General features: G+C 46.1%; 1 protein-coding gene across 1 annotated transcript; it reads left to right on the forward strand.

Moving 5' to 3' along the window:
• The first annotated feature begins 4,523 nt into the window (after positions 1 to 4,523).
• Positions 4,524 to 22,780, forward strand: MEX3C (mex-3 RNA binding family member C). The gene is made up of 2 exons (XM_031045688.2): positions 4,524 to 5,316; positions 19,640 to 22,780. Exons 1-2 carry the CDS (start codon positions 4,674 to 4,676, stop codon positions 20,863 to 20,865), a joined length of 1,869 nt encoding a protein of 622 aa, XP_030901548.2. The 5' UTR covers positions 4,524 to 4,673; the 3' UTR covers positions 20,866 to 22,780.
• The last annotated feature ends 1,062 nt before the right edge of the window (positions 22,781 to 23,842 follow it).

Consider the following 23,842-nt stretch of genomic DNA (forward strand, 5'->3'; position numbering starts at 1 on the left):
GAGCACTGGTTTTGGGGAGGAAGGTACAAGGTTAATGTTGAAAACAGCAGGGTAAATAACATACCTTTGTAAAGACATAAACAACATCTGGGCAGATGTTACCGATGTTATCCTTTGTCTTCGGGAAAACAACTTCCTGACTGGCTGTCACTAGTGAAGTTAGATCCAAGAGATTATTATTTTTTAAGTAAAGTCTTCTGGATGGGAATTAGTTTGATGCTCGGAAAAAACTGTCCCAAAAAAAAATTATTCCACTTTTATCTGATGATTTAGGATGGACAGAAAGAAAATTACTATTTAATAAACGGAAAGCAAGACATTGTACAGCAGCCTGACAGCCCAGCTCTAACATCTGGTGTTGAACCTGGGAACACCATGAGAAAAAGACCGTCTACAAGTCACCACGATATCCAGAGATATTTCCAGAGAACTGGAAATACAGCAGGCCCAAAGCCTTCAGCAAGTCCAAGAAGCACAAGGGAACATGAAGGCAAAATGCTGGCCAAAACACATGATGGGCAGAGGGTAGTTGAGAGAAGGAGAGCAAGAAAATGAGCTGGAGAACACCCACTGCTACACAACCAATGATCAGCCTAGTAGTAGTCTTTATTTGTTCTTCATGTGCTCTCACTTGTTTCCCAACCAACAATGATGGACAGAACCAGAAGAAATCATGGAAACTTTGACAGAGATTGTTGGAAAAAAAGGATCTTTCAGGCCATCGAATTTAATCGCAGAACTTCACCCAGTTGCCGTAGCTGTAACCTAGTAACTTGTGTATAAATATCTCACAAAGATCCATTACTCTCCATTTCAGGTCATCAATTCTACTGCTCTCCTTCAGTGTCATATTTAATCCTCTTCTCAATGTTTTTGCAAATGAAGTCAAAACAAATTTTCATTTATTTATCAGCATCACAGGGCTTTAAAAGAGCTTATCTGCAGACTGCTGTTTACTTAAGAATGAGTCTTTAGAGATACGAAGAAATACTATCTATAATGTACACTCATGGCCCAGTCGCCCTTTTTCCAACACAAAAGAAGAGTCTCCTGCTGTGGAGGGGACACGCTGATGGATCAGAAGGATGATGTGGACAGAAGCAAGCAGGGGAAGCAGCTGAACAGGTTCCTCTGGGTTCCACCAAACCAGGGCACCCAGAAACACTCTCCGTCTCCTCTGCTTGGTTCATCACCCCAGCTGCCTGGTGATGTTATTTCAGAGCAAGACCTACAAATGCATCTTTTTCCCTGCACTCTGCCTGAAGCATTACCCTTCCCATGGGAAGAAAGCCTGCAGGAAGAGGCTAAAGGTAGCTGCTGTGCACTGCAACGTGTCTGGACAAGGCAGAAATCAGCACTGGCAGGCATATCATGGAGGAAAAAACCACCATGCAGGGGGTGCCTCTGGTTTCTCTCCCTTCCAGGCTCATAAGGAAGTTGTCCTGTCTTGCCCCTCTTGTCCCCCTGCACTGTTGGACACCTCCCAGGCTCCTTCAGAGTGTTTGAAAACACAAAAAACCCAGAACCCCCAGAAATGTCCCTGCAGGTGTCCTTGCTATCGGCATGCTAATGCATGGGGCTGGAGGAAAAGGCATCCCTTTGATGCTCCAAGATCTGCAGCTCAAGGCAGACTGAACTGCCAAATTCTGTTCGCATGTACCTGAAGCTGCCTTCCCACCCAGAGAAATGCAAGAAAAAGACATCTATTTCACCATTTCCATTACCTCTCTGCTTGCATTTTTTATTAAATCTGAAGCCACCTAGAGCAGAAAACCCCAGAAATGGAGGATTTTACATGGCACAGAAGAGGAGCTCCAGGCTCCAGCTGCAAAGTCACCCTGGGACAGCAGGTCAACCAAGGCTGAGTGCAGCCCCAAAACCCACTGTCTTATGCCTGTAAATACGTATTCCTTAGTGTAAGTGGGAGAGTTCCCGTAGAGCCTGACTTTAGATTTAAAGATGAATGCCACAGAACACCAAATTTAACCTGTAATGAAATAGAAGAGGGAAGAATTTGAATTTGAGTGGGATTTATGGAGAAAAGCATAAGTGGTGGCATTGCACAACATGTTCCACACAGTATAAAGGTCCAACTGAGCTTTTCTTTACATCTGATTTTATCAAGAAAGGGGGAAAAAAAGGCAGCAAGAACATAAAAGGTTGCATGAGCCTGGGGAGGATTCATCCCTGCAGCAATCTCCCTGTGCCCTCTCTTCCCTAATTTCACCTTCTGGAACACAAGAACCCCTTCTCATCATAATTAACCAATACATAGCCAATTACATAAGTCCATCATAGGCAATTTCATGAAGCTGCATTTATAACTCCTGTAATTTACACTTGGAAACAAAGTTATATGAGGGAAAAGGTTACTGGAGGTTTTCGAAATAATCAAGAGCTTTGTTTATTAGTGATGCTTTTGAAACTCAACCTGAAGTCTAATCAGGAATGTCTTTACTGAGTATTTGTACAGGCTAATGAAGTAAATGTGAGCAGGGGGAGTAAGGGCCTCTCTTTGCTGCATCCAGGGTTTTCAGCTGTTTTCTCTAAGCGGAGGTAGGAATCATGTTTTCAGCCCCTATTACTCAAAAAATATTTTCAAGAACACTTTTTGTCTTGACTACAGGCTGCAACAGGCAATTATCTAACACTCGTTTTTACAAGTATCTTCTGCAAGTAGCTACGGGGTCGAGTGTGTTCATTATCTATTTGCTATATGAAAAGGGGAAATAAAGAGCCCTGCTTTTCTGGACATCAGTGTGGGTGCTGTTCCCAAGCATTGCAACTTAGCATCTCCAGGAAGCTTCGGGAGCTCTGCTCAGCTCTTACCTGGAGGAAGGACCCTGAGGACAAGCATCACCTCCCACTGACAGAGCAGTCACAGCAAGGCAATTTGGACTCCGGTCTCGCTGTGAGCGGCATCCATCCTCATGCCAATTAACACCCCCGGTGATTGCACTGACGTGGACATCTGGCTGCTGAGAACAACATGCACCGAGCCCAACTGCTTCTGTCTGGAGAGCTTTTCCTCTGGTTCAGACTTGTTTCTTGTCTAAATCTTCCGCCTCAGCTCCCTACGGGCTTTGCCACACTTGCCAGACACATCCTGCTTCTGGACCCACAGTAAATCACACTTATCACTTGCAAATATCCCTTTCCTTGGTTCAGACTGTCCTTCCATGACAGACCTCTGCCCTTCTACCCCAGCTGAAGAACTGCCCCTCCAGCCTCCCATGGTTATCTGCCAGCCCACAGATACATGATGATACAGAGCTTTTCCCCTCTGCTACCCACGCTCCTACCCCGACTTCTCCCTTTGCAGCACTGGGAACAATGCTGGCATCTCTATCTTAGACTTGGACTTCTCCCCAGAACCTTTTCTCAGCATAACATGTTCAGGGAACAGCAACACAACCTCAGTTCTTTCTGATGCTCGTGTGTGTCCTGTGTATGTCTGAGCAGAACTTAGAGCAGCTCCAGTGCCTAAAGGGGCTGCAGGAAAGCAGGAGAGGGGCTTGGGACAAGGGCCTGTAGGGACAGGACAAGGGGAATGGCTTGAACCTGACAGAGCTGACAACACCTATGTGGACTTGTGCAAACAGTTCGACACTGTCCTGCACAACATCAGGGCAACCCCAGGCACAGCTACAGGCTGGGAGGAGAAAAGACTCAGAGCAGCCCTGAGGAGAAGGACTTGGTGTGTTGGGTGAGGAGAAGCTCCCCATGACCCAGCTTCAGTGAGTGCTTGAGCCCAGGACCCCCCCGTGTGTGGGGCTGCACCCCCAGAGTGTGAGCAGCAGCTCAGGGAGGGGATCCTGCCCCTCTGCTGTGCTCTGTGAGACCCCCCCTGCAGCCCTGATCCAGCTCTGGGGCAGCAGCACAAGAGGGACCTGGAGCTGCTGGAGTGAGGCCAGAGGAGGCCATGGAGCTGCTGCGAGGGCTGGAGCAGCTCTGCTCTGGAGCCAGGCTGAGAGAGCTGGGCTGGGGCAGCCTGGACAAGAGAAGGCTCCTGAAGGGGACACCTGAGAGCAGCTCCAGTGCCTAAAGGGGCTGCAGGAAAGCTGGAGAGGGGCTTGGGACAAGGGCCTGTAGGGACAGGCCAAGGGGAATGGCTTGAACCTGCCAGAACAGGGGAGACTGAGCTGAGCTCTTAGGCAGAAGCTGTTCCCTGTGAGGGTGCTGAGGCGCTGGCACAGGGTGCCCAGAGAAGCTGTGGCTGCCCCATCCCTGGCAGTGCTCAAGGCCAGGTTGGACACAGGGGCTTGGAGCAGCTGCTCTAGTGGAAGGTGCCATGTCCATGTCAGGGGTTGGATCTGATGCTCTCCCTCCGCCACAACCCCCTCCATTACCCCGAGCCCCCCCCCCCCTCAGGCACCGAGCTCCGGTAGCGCCCACCCCTTCCCCGCGCAGGCCCCGCCCACAAACCGGCTCCGCCGACCAATGGCGTGGCGAGGACCGCGGGGCGGGGCGGGGCCGCCTCTCGTCGCATGCACCCCCCCCCCCTCCGCCGCCGCCGTCGCCGCCGCCCGCGGCCGCCGCCGGGGGCAGCGCCATGAGACAAAAGGCGCGGTAGGGGCCGGTGCCGGTGCCCAGGCCGCGCTCCGTGGTCACCGGAGCATGGTGGCCCCACGCTGCTGAGTGCGGCCCGGCCCGGCCCGCAGAGCCTCTCCGCCATGCCGAGCGGCAGCACCGCCGCGGCCTCCCTCGCCGCCGAGCCCACCGAGCTGCCGCCGCTGCCTCCTCCCCGTCCGCCGCCGTCGCCGTTGCTGGTGCTCCAGCAAAGCTTCGCCGGCCTCGGCCTCCGCGGCCAAGGAGGGGTAGGAGCGGCCCAGAGGCGAGCCCGGCTGCGGGAGGCAGGCCTGGCTCCGGCCGATACCCCCCTGGAGCCGGGGCCTCGAGGGTCAGAGGAGGAGGAGGAGGAGGAGGCCGGGGACGAGGCGGACCTGGATCTGGAGCTGGACGAGGAGGAACTGCTGGCGGGGGAGGACGCGCCGGAGGAGGACCAGGACACGGCGGCCGTGCTGGTGCTGTCGCCCTCCCAGCCGCTGTCGCTGCTGCCGCCGCTGGGCTCCGTGCTCCTGTCGCCTTCCTTGGACGTGCGGGAGCCGGCGGCTGCGGGAGCGTTCCGCGGGGGGCACGATCCTCCGGGCATGATGGCGGCGATGCTGTCCCGTGCCTACGGCGGCGGCCTGGGCAGCGGGGCCGCGGGCCTCAGCAGCGAGCAGGCGGCTCTGCTCCGCCGGAGGAGCGTCAACACCACCGAGTGTGTGCCCGTGCCCAGCTCGGAGCATGTGGCCGAGATCGTGGGGAGACAGGGTGAGTGTGGCCGGGCCTCTCCCCACACACCCCCCGGGAGGGCCCGTTCGTGGTCGGCGGGAGGAGCCCCTCTCCTCGGTAGTGGGTTCGTATCGCTCCGGGCCCCGCGGAGCACATGGGGCTGGCGCTACATGAGCAGCCGAGGGCAGAGAGCGAGCCCTGGGCTAGCTCAGCCCTTCGGTGGTTGCGAGTTTGGGCTGTAAAAGTCGGTGTGTAGCATAGGTATGCGTTGGCACAAGCGTTGGTCTTCGGTGACACTGGGCTTGTGGTCTTCAGTTTCACCATAGGAACTTTGTACCTGTGTTTTACAAAGGCTTTTAGGGTGAAGGACTTCTAACTTGCTTGCCTTGCAGCGCAGGGTATGGGCTGATACTGTGCCTATAGCGCTCCGTGGCGCTCGCCGAGACACCGGGACCTCCGGAGCGAGCGAGGTGGAGAAAGGAACCACGTGCAGCCTTCTGTGTGAAAGCCTTTGCCTTTCTGCCCGGTTTGTGGCTTCCTGTTGATCGCTGCTGCACTCCGCGGGTCTCTGTTAGGCTGTTAGGATAAGGTCATATCGCTGCTGCCCTTTCATGTGGTCTACTGGGAGCGGTGCTCCGAGGAGTTAGAAAGAGGACGTTTCAAGCCAGGTTTCTGGCCATAAACTTGGTTCTAAAAGCACTTTCTATACCAGGGGCAGCGCTGAGCAGCGTCAAGTGTAGGTGTGGAAACAGTGGAGTTGATGCTGTCTTCCTCTTCCCTTTCTGTGTTACTCTTTATTGGTTTGGGGGTGGTTGTCTCGTTTGCTGATCGGCTCTGATAACCAACTGTTATGCTGTCTGGTCTCTCTGCATCAATGTGGCTTTTGTTTCTTTTTTTTCCCTTGAATGTGGACGAAATGGTAAAATCGGTCTGAACCATGTGGTGCTAAAGAAATGCCCACTGAGCACTGACACTTGTTTTCTCTTCCTACATGTATTTTAGGCTTTTAGCAATGAAGGGTGGGTTTTTTTGCTGGGCTTTTGAGAACCGAAGGCTGTGCTGCAGAGATTAGCAGGTAGCTTCCTCTGATGCAGACAAGTCTGTTCTGTTTCAAGCAGAAAACATCTTTTCCAATAAGTTGTGTTTGAATGTCTTAACACTTCCTCATGTGTCACTGGGGATGGCAGGCCGGGAGGGGGGGAGATGGAAAAGGGAACTGAAAATGGTTATTGCTACAGTCCTCTAGAGGAGAAATACAAACTATCTGTCCTCAAGGGCAGATTAGGCTGCTGGTTTTCTCCCCTTCATCAGGATTGTTCTCTGTAGTACATTTTTTCAGTGCTTTAAGTTACTTAAAAACAAGATAATAGTTTGTTTAAAAATGGGATCACTGTTCCTGGAGAGTTCATTTTCTGCTTCTGCTTTTATTTCTTATCAGATGTCACAGTGTTTGGCTTGTGATAAAATGTTTAGTTGGTGGGGAGGGATTCTATCGTAAAGAGAATTAGGGCTACAAAGGAGGAAGGAGCAGAAGGAATGGAGGGAGAGCTAAAAAAACTGTTACCAAATATACTTGCATGAAAGCTTTGCGGAAGGAGGTCCTTCAGAGTTCTCATTTGGGGAGACCTATGCTTAGAGACCAACTTACGTAAGCTGTATTAGTTCCACTAAGTATTTGTCAGATTTCTTAGAAATAACAGTCCTTGCAGGTCCTTCTATGGCCCAGAGCTGTGCTCTCACGACATGGGCTGAAGGCCCTTACCCACCTGCTTTGCATGTGTATGTGCTCTAGCCCAGCAATGTGTAGTGCACATTGGTCTGCCCCAAGTAAGTCTGAGCTGCATCCTTCACCCATCCTTCAGCTCTCTCTGAAAACAGAAGATGCTGCACGTTCTTTCTAGCACACAGCTGGTTGCATTGTCTTGAATGAATTCAGCTTAAGTTTTATGCCAGACTCTTCTGCACTGTGATACTTTTAATATCCAATTATGTAAGGGCAGTGTGATTGGGATGTTAATTCTGATGGGTTTTCACTAAGACTTAACTTTATATTTGCTCTTTTGCTGCCTTTATGAGGTATAAAAAGAACCTGATATGTCTCTAGCCCCCAAAAACATCAGCTCTGAAATACCAGAAATGCTAAGCTTGGCCTAGGTTTCACAGAAGGCCTTGCTGCTGTGCCTGAAAGCATGTGTACTGTAAGTCACCCTAACTGAAAGACTAAAGATAACCGGAATTCCACAGTATTCTTTACCTAAATGTGATTTTTTTGCACAGGGTAAGAGAATTTACAGGCACTCTGTATCAGACCAAAGGAGCACCTGATTCTTAGGAGAGCTGTGAGCAAGCAAAAACCTCATGGTGCTCACATTTAGCATTCTTCTGATTATGTGCAAGTTTCAGACATAAAGACAGCACATCAGGCAGTGAGGTGCTGCTCCTGCAGCCTTGCTCTGGGTCACTGGATAGCTGGTCCACACATAGGTAGCTGTGCACAGATGTGAGATGTTGCAGCTACAGGAGTGCCTGAAATGTACCTTGTAGTTGATGGTTTTCTTGTGAAGCTACTGGGTTACTGTAACAGTGCTTCAATGCTGCTGGAAGCATTTATATCACAGAAAAGGCTTAAGTAAGATTTTCTTTTAGTGAACAGTAGGTGTTCCTTCTTTAAAATGAAAAGTCCTGTAGTATTTCTTAAATCCTGGAGGGATGGTGATTTGTTTTGGATTTTTGTTTTTGTTTTTTATTAATCTTAAATGTTCTCAACCTTTTCTTATTCCCCTTACCCCCAAAAATGCAGCTGACAGACACTGGTTGGGATGGTGTAATACAATTCTTCACATGAAGTGGAAGAATCTCAAAGGTGAACAGCAAAGGAAAAAGTGTTTGTATCCTTTTATTCTTGTGAAGGCATGTGATTTGGAGCCAGGAAAACGAGATTCCATTCATGGCATTATACAGGCTTCCTGTATGAATTTGCACCTGCTTTTGAATCCAGCCTTCATTAAGTTGTCTAGTCATCGTGCTGATCAGAAAAGTGAGTTCCTTTGCTGTCAGCAGCTAAAAGTCCTGCATGCACAAAGTTCTTTGGTTTTTAGACAATAAATAAAGTTTGAGAAAGTGCTCTTGAGAAGTGGTGCAAGAAAGCTGCATTGCCAAGGAGGTGACCTTGTTTGCCTGAGAAAAGCTGGCATAGGGCGTATACCCAAAATTATATAAGCATGAATCTAGACTTAAAAAAGACAACCAACTTCTAGGTATCTAACCTGGGAGGTTTTGTTTTAATCTCTAGATGTGGAGGACTTGCAAAAGTCTGCTGTGGATCACCTGGAAACATCCTGTTATGACCATCCCTGTATGTGAAGTTGGTCATGGTAATTTCCTTTGTAAGGATCTGGGTCCTGAGAAGGATTTGATAAGTTTAATGGGGGTCTTTAGTGTCCCCTTCCCCATCAATTTCTTTAATAAGAAAAGCATGTTTAAACACTAAAGCTCTTGAATAATGCAAAAAGAGGGGTGGTGTCTGAAGGCATGAACAGAAAACTTGAACAATGCAGGTAGGGACAGAAGTCTGTGCTGTAGGGAGATGCTGCATCCCTGAGTGTTTTGTATTCAGATAATGATTGCTGGGATATTTGCCCATTGCATTCCACTGTTGTGACTGTCCAACTAATGTGATTTTTCCAAGTGTTTATCTCTCCTATAAAGCTGACAGTAGTGTTTTTTCCCCCCAAGACATCACTAGAGTTGAGCTACTTAACTCTCTGGCTTGATGCTTTTTTCAGTTAAGTATAGTTCAGATGATGGCTGCAGAAACTGAAACGAGCCGGGCAGTCTCCAAACCCCAGATGAGTAAGAGGAGGAGGAATGAGATCATCCCATTTCACTGATTAAATCGATAATGACAAATCTGCTTTGCATGAGACAGCCTTGCCACTGAAATAACAATTTTATGCATATTTAATGATCTTGGACTCCTTTTTGCTCTTTGCTTTTGAATGCGTACTCGAGCAAAATATTACTTTGCTTAAAGCAGTCCTGTACCTTGAAACAAAATACTTCTGGTAAGTTGGTAGCTGATAACAAGCACAGCTGAACAGCTGAATAAAAACAATACCTACCGCTCCTGGGGGAGTGGAAGTGGTGCTAAAACAGTCCTGGAGGAAATACTTGTGTTAGGGCATCTAGGTACCAGATTCTGCCATGGTAGGATAATTACACCTTTTCATAGAGAACTACATCTGGATTTATGTCTCTGTGTTGTGATAACAGTGTTACTGAGTTACTGATAATATTTATGTAGCCATGACTGGTTATTAATTGCTCACCTGTAAGTAGTCAGCATAAACACAGCTAACTAGTCTGAATTGCCTGTTGGCTTCTTTTTACCTGGATGCTTAAAGATTTCCACTCTCAGGAATAAGTTTAATTTACATGACTGAAGTCATCATATATCTCAGTGCCAGCTTATTGCCACACACAGCAAAGACCACAGGTTCAGCTAGCTTATTTTAAGTTGAAATGTCAGTTATACTTAAGATTTCTTTTTGCATCCTATACAGCAAGCAGGTTATTAGATACTATATGAAATGGCTTGCTCTAAAGACTGAAAGAAAACTTAAGCTGTTTGTTGAAATCTAGTATAAAAGCTGTTTTTCTGATAAGCATAATTTATAGAGCTTGTAGATCTAGGAACTTAAACATGTGAGCATACAGGGACCTGGCTCTGAACAGCCTCTGTTCCCTGCTGAAGTTTCAGTGATTTATTGCTCTGGTGCTGTTTAACAAACATTTTGGTTCTGCTGTTTGTGATTTGGTTTATGCAAAGACCCAACACCAGTTGCAGGGTGTGTCAGAAAGGTGCAGGTTCTCCACCTGGGGTTGTAAATCCTCGGTTACAAATGCTGCTACTGTTTGGGTTTCTGGGTGGGAAGCACACCAAACTCAGCGCACACACAGGTGATTTTTCTCTTTCTGTAATCTGCCAGCAATTCTGTATATTTTAAAGCATGAATACCAGAAGTGAATACCTGGATAAGTAGATTTTCTTGTTGGATGAAGCTGAAATTAAAATAAGAGAAATCTTATGAAGTAAAATGCTAAATTTTAATCCTCTGCCCTCCCTCCCCCTTATTTTTTCCCCTCAACATTTCTATGTTCTAAAATAACCTGGCTTTTTAAGTTCATAACTTCTACGTACAAAAGAAATCCTCACTAATGTGTTTCAGAACTGCACTAGATTAACCTGTCTGCGGCATGCAACAGTGATGAACACACTTCAAGCTGTTAGTAGAGTTGGCAGATGATGTGTGTTTCCCTGCAGTAGTCCCTGTAGCCCCCTCTTGTAGTACACTGTGGTCTGAATTTCTGGAAGAAAAACTTTGTTCTAAACACTGTGTTGGATATCTCAAAGCTTAAACTTGTTTTTGATGCAATATCTTCACCCCACAGGGCCAATTCCCTATCAGAAGCAAAGAAATTTAACAGGGGTACTTGCTGTAACAGGAAAACCCCTGACAGGCTACTGAGCTCTAGAACATTTCTGTTTAATCAAAAGAAAAGGTTAAAAAGCTCTAAATAAAGCATTTGTTTCCAAGTTCAAGTACCCTTTAAGAATGTCTTCCTTTTCTCTCTCTTTCAGGTACTGCTTTTAGGTTCATGAGATCTCACCAGCGTTTGAGATCTCTTGTTTCCCTCACTGATGTGAGTCAGTTGTTCTGCAGTCTGTACCAAGTTCTCTGCTGCTTCTTTGATCAAAGATACAGTGCCTCTCACCACTTTTTACCTTCTAGTTCATTTTACGTTTGACAACATATGGTGGAATTTTGTGTATTAAAACACAGGTCTAGCAGCATCTTCGAATCATGGATTTGGTGTAGGTGAAGATTTGCGTAGGGTTTTTGCAGTCTTCCTTTCATTTACCATCATGGCATCTGGAATTGTGGTCCCTTCTAATATCCTCCACCTGCAGGTCAGCTTTCCCAACACTGTTGCTCACACCAGTCTGTTCCATTCACTTGATAGGTGTTCTTGATGGAAACAACTCTTGTCCTATAGCTATTTTATTTGTTGAATATATTCCCTCTCATAACTATTGCTTCTCTACACTGCATCTTTCTAATTTTTCTCAGCAGCTGCTGCCTTAGTCCTAGTACTGTAATTAATAATATAAGTTGCCCTCTGGTTCTTTTGTTGCATGTAACTTGTTTACTGAGTTGCCATCTGTCTCGGGGATTGGAGTATTCCTCTGCCTCTGAGATTACTTATTTGATAGATTGTCCCAGCCTGACATACAAAGCAAACAGTGTGCAGGCTTGCTACTTCATTCTCTAGTGGATTGATGTACAAGTCAGTTGGTAAATTGATAACATATCTGAGGAATAATGAGTTTGTACATGGTTACTGAACTAGGGCTTTTGTTTTCCAGAAGAGGGAAATGTCCCAAGAGCTTGTAAACAGCCTTTTCTTGGGAAGCTTCCTCAGCATCATCAGAGATTCTTAAAGCTGCCCTCTTTTCCCATCCTGTTAGCTCCTCTTGGCAGCAATGGGGCCAGACAGAGTACTATTCCCTGAGGTCTGGCACAATGAAGTGGTTGACTGTGATTAGTTGGCTCTTGATGAAAGTACTTGAGATCTCCAGGTCATCCTCCCTCCTGGTACGTAGACAAGCCTGAGCCTGCACAGCTGCAGCACCTGGTGCACTCAAGATAGAAGTGCTTGTCTGGAAAGCATCTTGTCTTAAAACCCTTCTGCAGTTTCATCTGGATGATGACAAGCAGGAAAGTCATACATCATCTTAGCATTCCTACATGTAAAAAGTACAAAGTGGTAAGTGGTCAGTTGCTGCTCAGAAATGGGTGAGCATGATGGAATTATAATGGAAGCAGTCTTGGACACTATATATAGTGTGAGTAGTATTGAAATGTTCCACAGGCAGGCACAGGGGTTTGGTAACTGCAGAGTAACTAAAAGCCTTTGATTGCAGTGGTAAGTTAATGATGGGGTCAGGATGCACGGAACATGTCTTTGGTAGAAGTATAAAATGCTCAAATTCTTGTTTTTCTTAAAAGACCTGTATGTCATCCTTCCTTTTCTGGAATAACTTTATCAGAGTGGCTGTCAGTTGAGTTTCCCTTTCCCTTCTACCCTAGGAGCTAATGTACCTACTTGCAGCGTTGCTTATTGTAGTGTCATTATAGTTAGAAGTGAAGGATGGTTATTACCAGTGTATAGCACTTCTGAGGTACAGTCATTGTCTGAAACCATTAATGCAGCCATGCTTCGGAGCAGATAATTTTGTTCCCAAATTTCAGGTTGTCATGGCACCAGTATCTCATTTTAGATCCTAAATTTGAGAAGAAGCTCTGCTTTGTGGGTCCTCATTAAGAAACATCCCTACTGTGATAAACAGAAAGCTTCATCTAAAAATACCACCTGTTGAAGGATAGGAGCACCAACTGGTGCTTGAGTAGCCTGTAGGAAGAGCTTTGCCATGGGGCATTAATCTGCCAGCTCTTCTTGTGCATTTCATGTGGCCATCTCCAAGGAAATGCACCTTGGACACCATCAGGGAGGAGACTGCTTTGGATTGTTAGGTGATGAACAAAATGGCTATTCCTTAAAATCTGCCAGTATCTGTGCCCCTATTTGAGCAGTTAGCCTGTTCCCTTCTCCTTCAGGGACTGTCATCTTCTGTTTCCAGGCCTGCCTCATGAGCTTGAGCAAGTCCTGGCTGTGCTTGTCTCTTGGTTTATTCATGTTATCAGGCTATGGAAACGATGGACAGGGGTGGAGCAGTTGATGTCATCCTCCTGGACTTGTGCAAAGCGTTTGACACTGTCCCACATGACATCATTGTCTCTAAATTGGAGAGATCAGTTTGGTAGGTGGACCACTCAGTGGATAAAGAACTGGCTGGATGGCCTCAGGCAAAGGGGTAACGGGTTAAAACTTAAAACAGCAGAGGTTTAGATTTGATATAAGGAAGAAATTCTTTACTGTTAGGGTGGTGAGGCACTGGAATGGGTTGCCCAGGGAGGTAGTGAATGCTCCATCCCTGGCAGTGTTCAAGGCCAGGTTGGATGAAGCCTTGGGTGATATGGTTTAGTGTGAGGTGTCCCTGCCCATGGCAGGGGGGTTGGAACTGGATGATCTTGAGGTCCTTTCCAACCCTAACTATTCTATGATTCTATGTTTGTTAGCATTACATCGAGTGGTCACACTGCAGCCTTAATCTTACCAGCTGATCAGACTGTTGTCTTTACTGCAGAATACTAACGGGAAGCTAAGCTGTTGGTGGTTGGTCTAGTGCTGTCTTCAGGACGGATGCTGTGCTCTGTGATGAGGTGTCTCTCAGCTGACCTTCAACTATGGAAGAAACTGCACAAAATGAATAAAAACTTGCTTTCAAAAAATTCTATCTGAATTATCCAATAATAACATCCAATTATTATCCAAGTTTAGGCTGCCTCTTAAAATTGTTTAAAAATCATTCTAAATTTGCAGCCTTTATTCCTGAAATCAGAATGCCACACAGGGGGTGAATAACTGCCTGAGTACATAGATCTAGGGGGTTTTGTGGAGCAGCATCTTTTGTTAAGTGCAGAAAAATTACTTCATCTTCCTTGCATTTACTAACTATATTCAACAGCCACTTAAAATAAATAAAAGGAAATTTTACTGTCTGTGAATCTAAACAAGGTGTGAGATTAATTAATTGATCTTAGGTGAAGGCTGATAGTAGCCAGAGTCAGTCTGTCAACTGACCAGACAACATACACATTTAATAACGCAATGAAGTGTCATAAACACTCTGGTCTTGATTGTGCCGCCAGCCTGCCTAAGGTGGTTTAACCATTAAACAATTTAGAATAGGATTTAATTTTTCTGTCCTGATGCAGCTCTATCTGTGCTTAATCAATTGGGCATGTACCAGTTTTCTGCTGTATAGTCACAAACTGGATAGGTATTTTTAGCCATGTCACAACTGAGAGGAAGCAAAAGAATGCAGCTTGTACCACCAGTGGGAATGAGCAACACTTCTAAAAGCTATGTGGAGCACTCATTCTTAATGAAGTAGATTAATTCTTCTTTGTTTTCAATCAGGTGGGCAGTGTTAAGCTCTGCAGACCCGGCAGCCATCAGCCTGGAGGTACATCCAGCGTTTCAGTCTCTGCAAATCCTTCGTTACCTTCGCTGCAGGAGTTCCGCTTCCCAATTAAAAGCTTGTGGCAACCTAGCAAGGAAAGAGGCTGTGCCAGCTTAACAGACTGTGTCCATACACAACAGCTGCAGGTTCATAGAAAACAAATCCCTGTGCAGTCTCCTCTTTCCTTGTCATGATCCTGTGCCATTCCCTTCATGTCTGCAGGGACTTCCCAGACCCTGCCCTTGCTTTCTAGGTAAGGAGTTAGCCACAGCTCCACTAGCAGTTCATGGTTCCAGGTTGATGTCACTAATTATTCTATTGCTGCCTCCTTACTTGGTATCAGCCTATTACAAAATCAGAGGTCAGTGTGCTAAATGCTATTGAGTGGCGGCTGTAATATTCCATTGTCTTTCATCAGATAACAGCAAAGCTACTAAAAGATATATTCCTGTGAACTGTGCCTTTCTCTTTAGTGCTGACAAGCTGCAGAGGCCAATCTGTCACATCTTTGCTTTGCCCACGGTTGCTCTGGGCTGTGTTGGAGGATGCCAGGTTTGGTTGGGACTGCTCATCAGCCCTGCCTTCTGCATGAGAGGTGAGTTGGTGGTAATGCAGCATCACCCTGCTTGCTGCTTTTACAGCCCAGGCAGTAATGTGTCTTCCCACCAGCTTTGGTGTCTTGAAGGTTCTCAGTTTTAACAAAGGACTCACCAGGAGCAAGGAAGGAGAACAAACTGGTATTAGGTTGTGGTTTGCAGGGACTGGTTACTGAGTTTTTACCCACTGTGACTTCCAGGCATCTGTCTAGATAAACTGTTGTTTTCTTTTCCCAGGTTTTTATTTCCAAAGCCCTATGTAACTGGGGAGGCAAGGTTAAAGAGACATGAAGGTTAAAAGTGTTTGGGTTCCTGTGCATGCCTGAACCCCAGTTTCACAGCACTTGGCAGGAGCTGCAGGAAGAATGTGGGTATGAGGTGGGTGCCCCTGCTTTGACAGGCAGCATCTTGCTAATGTTGGTACTGAGAAGCATGAAGGACTGCCTTCCCCTGGTGAAGTTGTTTGGACGAGACCACATGATGAAGGGATCCTCATCTATAAATCAATCCTTGTCCCATTCCCAGTGTGTGGCATTGAGGTGAATTTAACAGAAGAAAGAAAGGGCTGAAGAAGAAGGTTCCATTCTTCCTGGGCTGCTTTGGATGACAGAGGAGTCATGGGCTGAATTTCAGGTTATTCTTGGCTCAGGGCAGTAGGCTGCTGATGTGGTGCACAGTACTCTCATTGCCGTCACCAGGCTCCATCAGCTCCCTTGGGGAGCTTCTGTCATGGAGTAAGTGGCCTGAGACCAGGTTTGATGTATCTCATCCTGTTTGTGGCATTGGAGGGTGAAAGTTGGAGCAAAGGCTGAGCTGGCCATTGCTGTGTGGTGGGTGAGGACTGCGTGTGCTGTGGCTGCTGCACTTAACTCTCACTTTAAACGGGGAGGGAGGAAATAATCTGTCTTCCTATCACATTTTCTTTAATAAGGAAGTGTTTCATCATTTAAAATGGGTAGTATATGAGGTAAACAGTTCATTCAGAGCTACCTGTAAGTCTCTTGGGGAGTATGATGTTCGAGTGTGTTTAAAACGTTTGGTCGAATAATCCTCTTACAGGAAAAATGGGGAGGAGGCTTGAGAAGAATGGTACGAATCAGGCGGCACAGGATGAACACTGCCTGCAGGGCTCAGTACAGCTCTGCTCCTCCACAGGTGCCTGGGCAGGCCAGTACTGAATCTTTCCCTAAATGCAAGCAAAACTAAAGGGTTTTGCTTTAGCTATGTCAGTGTGTACTTATGGATGAATGTGCTGCCTAGGAATGCTTACACTGCTGAATCAAGTACGGTAACTCGTATTGAATAGACTTCCATTAACATACCAAAGCTAAAATTGCTTTGAAAGATTTGATTAAATTGAATTTCCAGTCCCCTCTTCGGACTTTTTTATCTCTGTACTTCAACATCCTGGCTGCAATAACCTGATGATCCATTGCACACATGTGGGGCTGTAAATTCTTTCTTTTTTCCTTTGTCTTAGGTTTTCTTTTTTCTGACTAAACTCAGGAGACTGGGAAACTTCTTGATTTATCCTTCAGCCACATGAGTTCATAGCTGAAATGCTTCATGTTGTGGCCTCAGCACCTCTGGATGCTGGGAGCTGTTGGACTGGGGATGGGATCAGCTGTGCTTCGTATCATCATCTCAGTAGTGAGTAATGGGGAAGGATGGGCAACCAGAGTGGCTGAGTAAAGGCAAATAGAAGGATCATGCTGCTGGAGTGCTCTGATGGGCAGCTGACCTTGTGTTCTGACATGACTGTCTGTTGTGGGGTTTTCCAGCACTCCTTGCTGACCAAACCCAGCAGCTGTTACTGACCCATTCAGAAATGTTGGTTTTCGTATGTGGTGACTTTCTTCAGTTCCTTCTGAGTTTCAGGTAGAGTTTGAGAGTTGACTGTAATGGTCAGTGTTCCATTGGAGCCAACTTCCCACTGTTTAAAAGTCGTGTTCTGTTGCTGCAGGGAGCAGTATTCATTCTCTGCTTTCTAGGTATGTGGCTCACACCCTGAAAGAAAAGGGTGCCCATCTTGGTCTGTGCCCTTCTGCAGCCTGAGGACAAAAGGCAGGAAGGCTTTCCTTTACACAGGAGTGGTCTGGAAATGCAGCTCTGGCAAAACACTCTGTGAGTCTGCAGCTGAAGCTCTTCTTTCCTAATCACTGCTCATATTCCAGAAAGTAGCTATCAGAGATGGCTTTTCCCTCCCTGTGACAGTGAACCAGATCAGTGCCTTTGGTCTCACTGAGGGGCCTTAGCATCCCCTTAGCTTGTAGCCTCCAGATGCAACTCTAGGTTACCCTGCTCTTGCAGGGGGGTTGGACTAGATGATCTTTTGGGGTCTCTTCCAACCCTTGGGATTCTGTGGTTCTGTGAATTGGGGAATGGAGCTGATGGTGCAGACTTCTGACTTGATTTGAGTTACTAAAACATCAGGAAAATCTCATCTAAAATGTAAACTGTAAGAATTGGTGAAGCACTTTGGAATCTAGAAGAAAGGAGGCTCTGAAGTGTGGTATGTATATATAAATAGCCACATTGATATTTATTATGTGTATGCCTTGTGCTAAGTGTTCTTTAAATGCTGCCTCTAATCTTTTAGGAGTTAAGAGTATGTACTTGGGTGGAATGGAGTAAATTAAAGTTATCTGTGTAAATTGGAGAATGAAGCACATCAGAAGGCTAACTTTGGCTTTTGGTGTTCCAGTAAAGAGGGCTTGATTGAAGTGAAAACTTCAGCAACACCATTTTAGGGACTCTTGTGGGTTTAAGATTTGAACCCAACACATGTTCTGAGTAACTGTGAAGGGATGGGAAATAATAGGAATGCAGATTTATGTACAGGGAGAAATGCAAACAAAGAGATGGAGGGAGTAAAGGCAAAATGCCAGAGCAAGGTGCTGTTGTCTCTTATGAGCCTGGAAATGACATGGCTTCAAAGGATGTGTGTTTTGCAGCTTCTCTTGCCTGTGTTTTCCTTTATCTATTGGGGTGCTGGTGCCTTTTCAGTGGGCTGTAGTGGGAGGCTGAGGTTTATGGATTTGTTTTCTCCTGCAGATACTTGTGCCTCTTGCTGAACTACTTGTTCAGCTCTCAGGTCTGCATCCCTCCGTCGTGCAGATCTGCCTGTTCCTCACTCCTTCCCTTGCAGGAGCACTCCCCTGCTCCTCTCTGCACTTTCTGGTGGAGGTAGGGCCTCCCTACTAGCTGTTGAAGATAATGAACTTCCTCTCCAGCTGTGTCCTGGAAACAAAGGGCTGTTTTGTTCAGCCTTTGTCCTTGCTGTGTGGAGGGGCCCTGTGAGAAGCAGGTCTTCCTTCCCTCTAGTCCAGCCAGCATCTGCATATTTGCTGGGGTTTTTATTAGTAGATAGTCCTGAATGAAGTGCATGTGCGAGGGGCTTTTTAACTGTGAAATTGTTATCACTAGTGGTACCTTGGGTGCAAAAAACACTGTTTCAAGAGGCTGTTTCATGTACCCAGACAGTTATGAGATACTTAAAGTAAATGAATAAAATGGGAACGAATTTCACTCTGCAAGTGAAATGATGCTTAAAACACTTGATCTGCAAATGTTGCTTATAGTTGTTTCAAGATGAGGTTTGCTATAAAATGACATTTAGCGTGACATACTTTTGAATTTGTTTTAATACAGGCTAAATTCAGTTAAGACTGAATGCCATAGACTGTCTTGCATGTCGTGGGCCTGCTTGTGTCTCTCAGTTTCGCACTGCAGGTTTTTCTGGTCCTGTGATGGGTAAGAGGTGCTTCTGCAGGCGCCATGCCAAAATGCCTTAAGCATCTTGAGAAAGAGAGGCTGCTGCCGCTGTGTTCTAGCAAACTTTATAATGCAGTCCCCAGAAATCAAAGACAAATGTTCCATTAACTTCATGTTTCTCTTTAAGGTGGTATTTACCCAGTTAACAAGAGAAATTCCATATAGGCACATAATACTGCACAGTAAGCCTTATTTGCATGCAAACTGCTTGAGCTCCTACTTGACAGTTCAGGGTGTGGCTCCTTCACCCCACAGGAAAGAGTAATGTTTAAATAACACTTATTGGTAACAGGAAGCAAATGAAGAGTTCTCAGTAGATCAATTTTATCTGTATCCTCCACAGGTTGTACCACAGACCCTTCTCTCCCGTGTAAAGGTTTAATTTGCTTTTAGGTCATGCTTGTCAGTGAAAGGCTGGTGTATATCAGACGTACGTGGATCTGTGTGAGAGCCTTTACTGCTTTTGCAGGATGTCAGAAATGGCTGAAGGATACCCAATCAATGGAGAAACCCACCATTATGGGGTAATCATGAATGCGGCTGTCAGGAAAAAGCCATCCATGTTTATTCACCATCTAATAGTTGTTGAGGAGGTGACAGGCCAAATCAGCCCAAAAAACATTGCTAAAATAGTCTGTGGCTGTAACTATCGGAGTTGTGCTTGGAAATAATGGGTGGAAGTTGTTACTGCTTTCTCTGCTGTGGATTGCAGAGATAAAAACAGCTGCTTTTGGTTTCACCCTATGGTTTCTTGGAATTCTCAAACGGCCTAAAATAGCCAACTTTCTTGTGGCTTTCTAAACTTAGCGGTCTTGCTAAACTTGCATGTGTTCCCTTTAAACAGGTTGCAAAATAAAAGCACTAAGGGCCAAGACAAATACTTACATTAAGACCCCTGTTCGTGGAGAAGAACCCATCTTTGTTGTCACTGGACGAAAAGAGGATGTAGCCATGGCCAAAAGGGAAATTCTCTCAGCTGCCGAACACTTCTCCATGATCAGAGCGTCACGCAACAAGAACGGTCCTGTCCTGGCAGGTTTGCCATGTACCCCCAACCTGCCAGGTCAGACAACTGTCCAAGTCAGGGTGCCTTACCGTGTAGTTGGGCTGGTGGTTGGTCCAAAAGGAGCTACAATCAAAAGAATTCAGCAGCAGACCCATACCTACATAGTCACTCCCAACAGAGACAAGGAGCCTGTCTTTGAAGTCACGGGGATGCCTGAAAATGTGGACCGTGCACGTGAGGAGATAGAGATGCACATAGCGATGCGCACCGGGAACTACATCGAGCTGAGCGAGGAGAATGACTTCCACTACAATGGTACAGATGTGAGCTTCGAAGGAGGCACCCTCAGCTCAGCATGGATCCCCTCTAACCCCGTCCCACGTAGCCGTACCAGAATGATCTCTAATTACAGAAATGACAGCTCCAGCTCCTTGGGAAGTGGTTCCACAGATTCCTATTTTGGAAGCAATAGATTGGCTGACTTCAGCCCAACAAGTCCCTTCAGCACAGGTAACTTCTGGTTTGGAGAAGCGCTGCCTTCAGTTGGCACGGAAGATCTTGTGGCCAACTCTGCCACGTATGACTCCTTGCCAACGCCTTGCCAAACCATCTGGACTCCTTTTGAACCGGTAAACCCTCTCTCTGGCTTCGGTAGCGATGCTGCAAGCAATGCCAAGCCTCGGCGCCAAGCCAGCCAGCCATCTACTCCTCACTTGTCACCCACATTTCCAGAAAGCCTGGATCACTCGCTGGTGAGGAGAGCGACAAGCGACCCACCTACCGTCATCCACCAAGCTGGCCTTCCCGTATACATCCCTGCTTTCTCCAATGGTACCAACAGCTATTCCTCTTCCAATGGTGGCTCCACATCCAGCTCACCCCCCGAGTCAAGACAGAAGCATGACTGCGTGATCTGCTTTGAGAGTGAAGTCATTGCGGCCCTGGTCCCCTGTGGCCACAATCTCTTCTGCATGGAGTGTGCCAACAAAATCTGTGAGAAGGAGATGCCATCGTGTCCTGTTTGCCAGACAGCTGTTACTCAGGCAATCCAAATTCACTCTTAAACACATATGGATATTATATATGGACTGTTAAAGGCATGGGTGTAATGGCACCTGCTGGTAAACTTCTTAATGAATTCTGACTATTGAGCTTTCTAGGGATTAGGCTGAAGTTGTTAATGAATTTCTGCTTTCTCAAAAGGCTGCTATGGTAACACTAAATGTAGGTGGTCTCTGTCCGGTTCACTGTAAGCAGATGGCACATGAAGCATAGAGTGAGCTGGTGTGGTGATACGGCACAGCAAGGGGAAGTGTTCATCAGTTGCACAACTGAAAAGAAGCACGTTGTATGAGCTTTCTAAAGGATCATTGTTAACATTTGAGTTGTGTGTGCTGGCAGCAGTGAACCTCATTGCCTGAACTCAGAAGTGCTCGTCTGCTGTGGAGAGTTTGTGGCATTACCAATATATCAACACTTCCAATGCTGCCTTCTTTACACTGCCAGTTGTGAAAAACAGGTTTGGGGAAATACAGATCTTATTTTTGCTTCGTGCATAACTTAGGCCTGATTCTTCAGCATTGCAGTTAAAGCATGGTTTGATTTGGGTGATGTTAGTGGCAGGTTCAGATAATGAGTTACAGTGAGGGAGGGAAGCTGCTCAACACACCTCCGTTTTGCCCAATGTTAAGGGCAGTATGTTTAGAGGATCAGGAGCATCTAGATTTATGAATTCCTACCCACTGCTTTTCTTAATGCAATGTAGAAAAGTCCGGCTGGCTCCATCCTGTTTCAGAGAGGGATGCCCATAGTTCAACTTCTAGTGGGGATGCTGACATTCCGTTCATTAGTTCCGATCAAGCTGTCCTTAAATTACATTTGTAGCGAGTGTGTAGTTGAAAATGTGAAGCATTTTTTGTGTTCAATCCATACTTGTCTTGCACATATATAAATAATATATTCTATTTTTAGTAAGGTAAAGGAGAAACGGGGAGTTGCACACGTGCCCATGTATTGCTTATGACAGCAACTGTGACAGTGGCCCTGCAATCAGTTTACTTCATTTCAAATTTGTCTTTTCAATCATTTAAAAAATGAAAAAAAAACCTAAAAAAAACCCAACCAAAACCCTAAAAAGAAAGAGTTTTCAGTGCGCTTCTTACATTTCAACCTGTGGATGTTTGTAGTTGCTTCATCCTCGGTAGGTTCCCAAATCTGTGCTGGCATATTTAAAACAATTTAAAAAAACAAAAAAAAGAAAAAAAAACAAAACCAAAAACAAACAAAAAGAAGACACAAAATGGAGTTCTGGTGGATTTTTTTCTAACTTTTCTTTTTCCGGAGCATTATTTTCCCAAGACAAAGTTTTTTCTCAACTTAAGAAAATGAAATTATATGTGTACTGAACTAGTAAATATACAGAAAAATTTATTTTTTATTTCCACTTGAAGAGTTACATTTCGTATAAAGAGTTTACAAATAACGGTTTTTATTTCATGATTTTCGGTATAAGAGTTGCCTTGATGGCACATTATGTATTGCATAACTTCAATGCTATGATTGCTTCTAGGGTAGTTACATGTCAGTATTGAATCCTAATCTGTAGCTGCAGTCTTGTAGATGAAAACAAGCGTTCACGGGGCATGTATTTTGTATTATACTGCATTGTACACCACAACTAATAAGCCAAGGAGCCGACAGATGTTAGCTGGGTGTACTGTTTCTATAAACCACAAACTTAAGAATTATGAACTATCAATATAGTTTAGTATTTGCTAATTTTACTACACTTTTTGTTATGTATATGTAGGGAGGTCATAGGGGTTATTCGAGTAAAGTTTTAAAACCATATATTTTATGATAAAGGGCCTTTAACTTATGATGGCCAAAGCACTGATATTATATATTTGCTGTAAAGAGAATTATAAGAGTTTTATTTTTCTGATATTAAGTTACTTAATAAAGACTCGTTTCCATTAACTTGAATGTTTTGCTGTCTATGGTTGTCGCCTGGAGCAGCCCCTGGAGGATGGGGATGGGGATAGGGATGGGTGATGTCCCCTGTGCAAACACCATAGGGATTTTCCAGTTATTAATACACCACAGACCTAGCTTTGTGGGTGGGTGACTTTATGTGCCAATGGTCCCTCTGTCTATTAACTTCTGTCTTTACAAAGCAGCTGGTGTCTTCCAGAGGGTGCAGCTGCTGCTGGGTGCCATGGTGAGGATCCTACATTTGAAGTTAACGCAAGGTAAACTCCTTGTGCTCATGTGTGCAAGCACTGACCAGCAGCAGAAATCACAGAACCCCTGACTGGTTTGCGTTGGATACCTTAGAGCTCCTCCAGCTCCAACCCCTGCCACAGGCAGGGACCCCTTCCACTGGAGCAGCTGCTCCAAGCCCCTGTGTCCAACCTGGCCTTGAGCACTGCCAGGGATGGGGCAGCCACAGCTTCTCTGGGCACCCTGTGCCAGCGCCTCAGCACCCTCACAGGGAACAGCTTCTGCCTAAGAGCTCAGCTCAGTCTCCCCTGTTCTGGCAGGTTCAAGCCATTCCCCTTGGCCTGTCCCTACAGGCCCTTGTCCCAAGCCCCTCTCCAACTTTCCTGCAGCCCCTTTAGGCACTGGAGCTGCTCTCAGGTGTCCCCTTCAGGAGCTTTCTCCAGGCTGCCCCAGCCCAGCTCTCTCAGCCTGGCTCCAGAGCAGAGCTGCTCCTCTCCAGCTTGTACCTGCAGGGCAGGGATCAGGAGCTGCCCATGGGCAGAGAGCTCCTTCCTGGCCTGATGCAGGAGCTCACTCACCCATAGGTGAGCTTCCCCCCAAACTCCCCATTCCAACACACAGATTCCCTCCTGAGGATGCATGGGCAGACTCATCCCGAGGGAAGCATCTCCCCTCTACCTGTCGGAGCTACAGCTGATGTAAGTGTCCTTACAGGGCATGGAGAAGGGGGCTCTGGGCACAGCTCCCTGCCCCACTGCAGCAGCACCGGTGCTCACACAAGTGAAGGAACAGCACAAAGCACAAAAGGGGGTTATTTCT

This window comes from Melopsittacus undulatus, chromosome Z (assembly GCF_012275295.1).
Source record: "Melopsittacus undulatus isolate bMelUnd1 chromosome Z, bMelUnd1.mat.Z, whole genome shotgun sequence".
NCBI lineage: Eukaryota > Metazoa > Chordata > Aves > Psittaciformes > Psittaculidae > Melopsittacus > Melopsittacus undulatus.

Coding starts and splice junctions, on each gene's coding strand:
- MEX3C (XM_031045688.2), top strand. CDS start 4,674: ATGCCGAGCGGCAGCACCGCCGCGGCCTCCCTCGCCGCCGAGCCCACC. Junction 5,317..19,639: donor CGAGATCGTGGGGAGACAGG/GTGAGTGTGGCC, acceptor CCCTTTAAACAG/GTTGCAAAATAAAAGCACTA.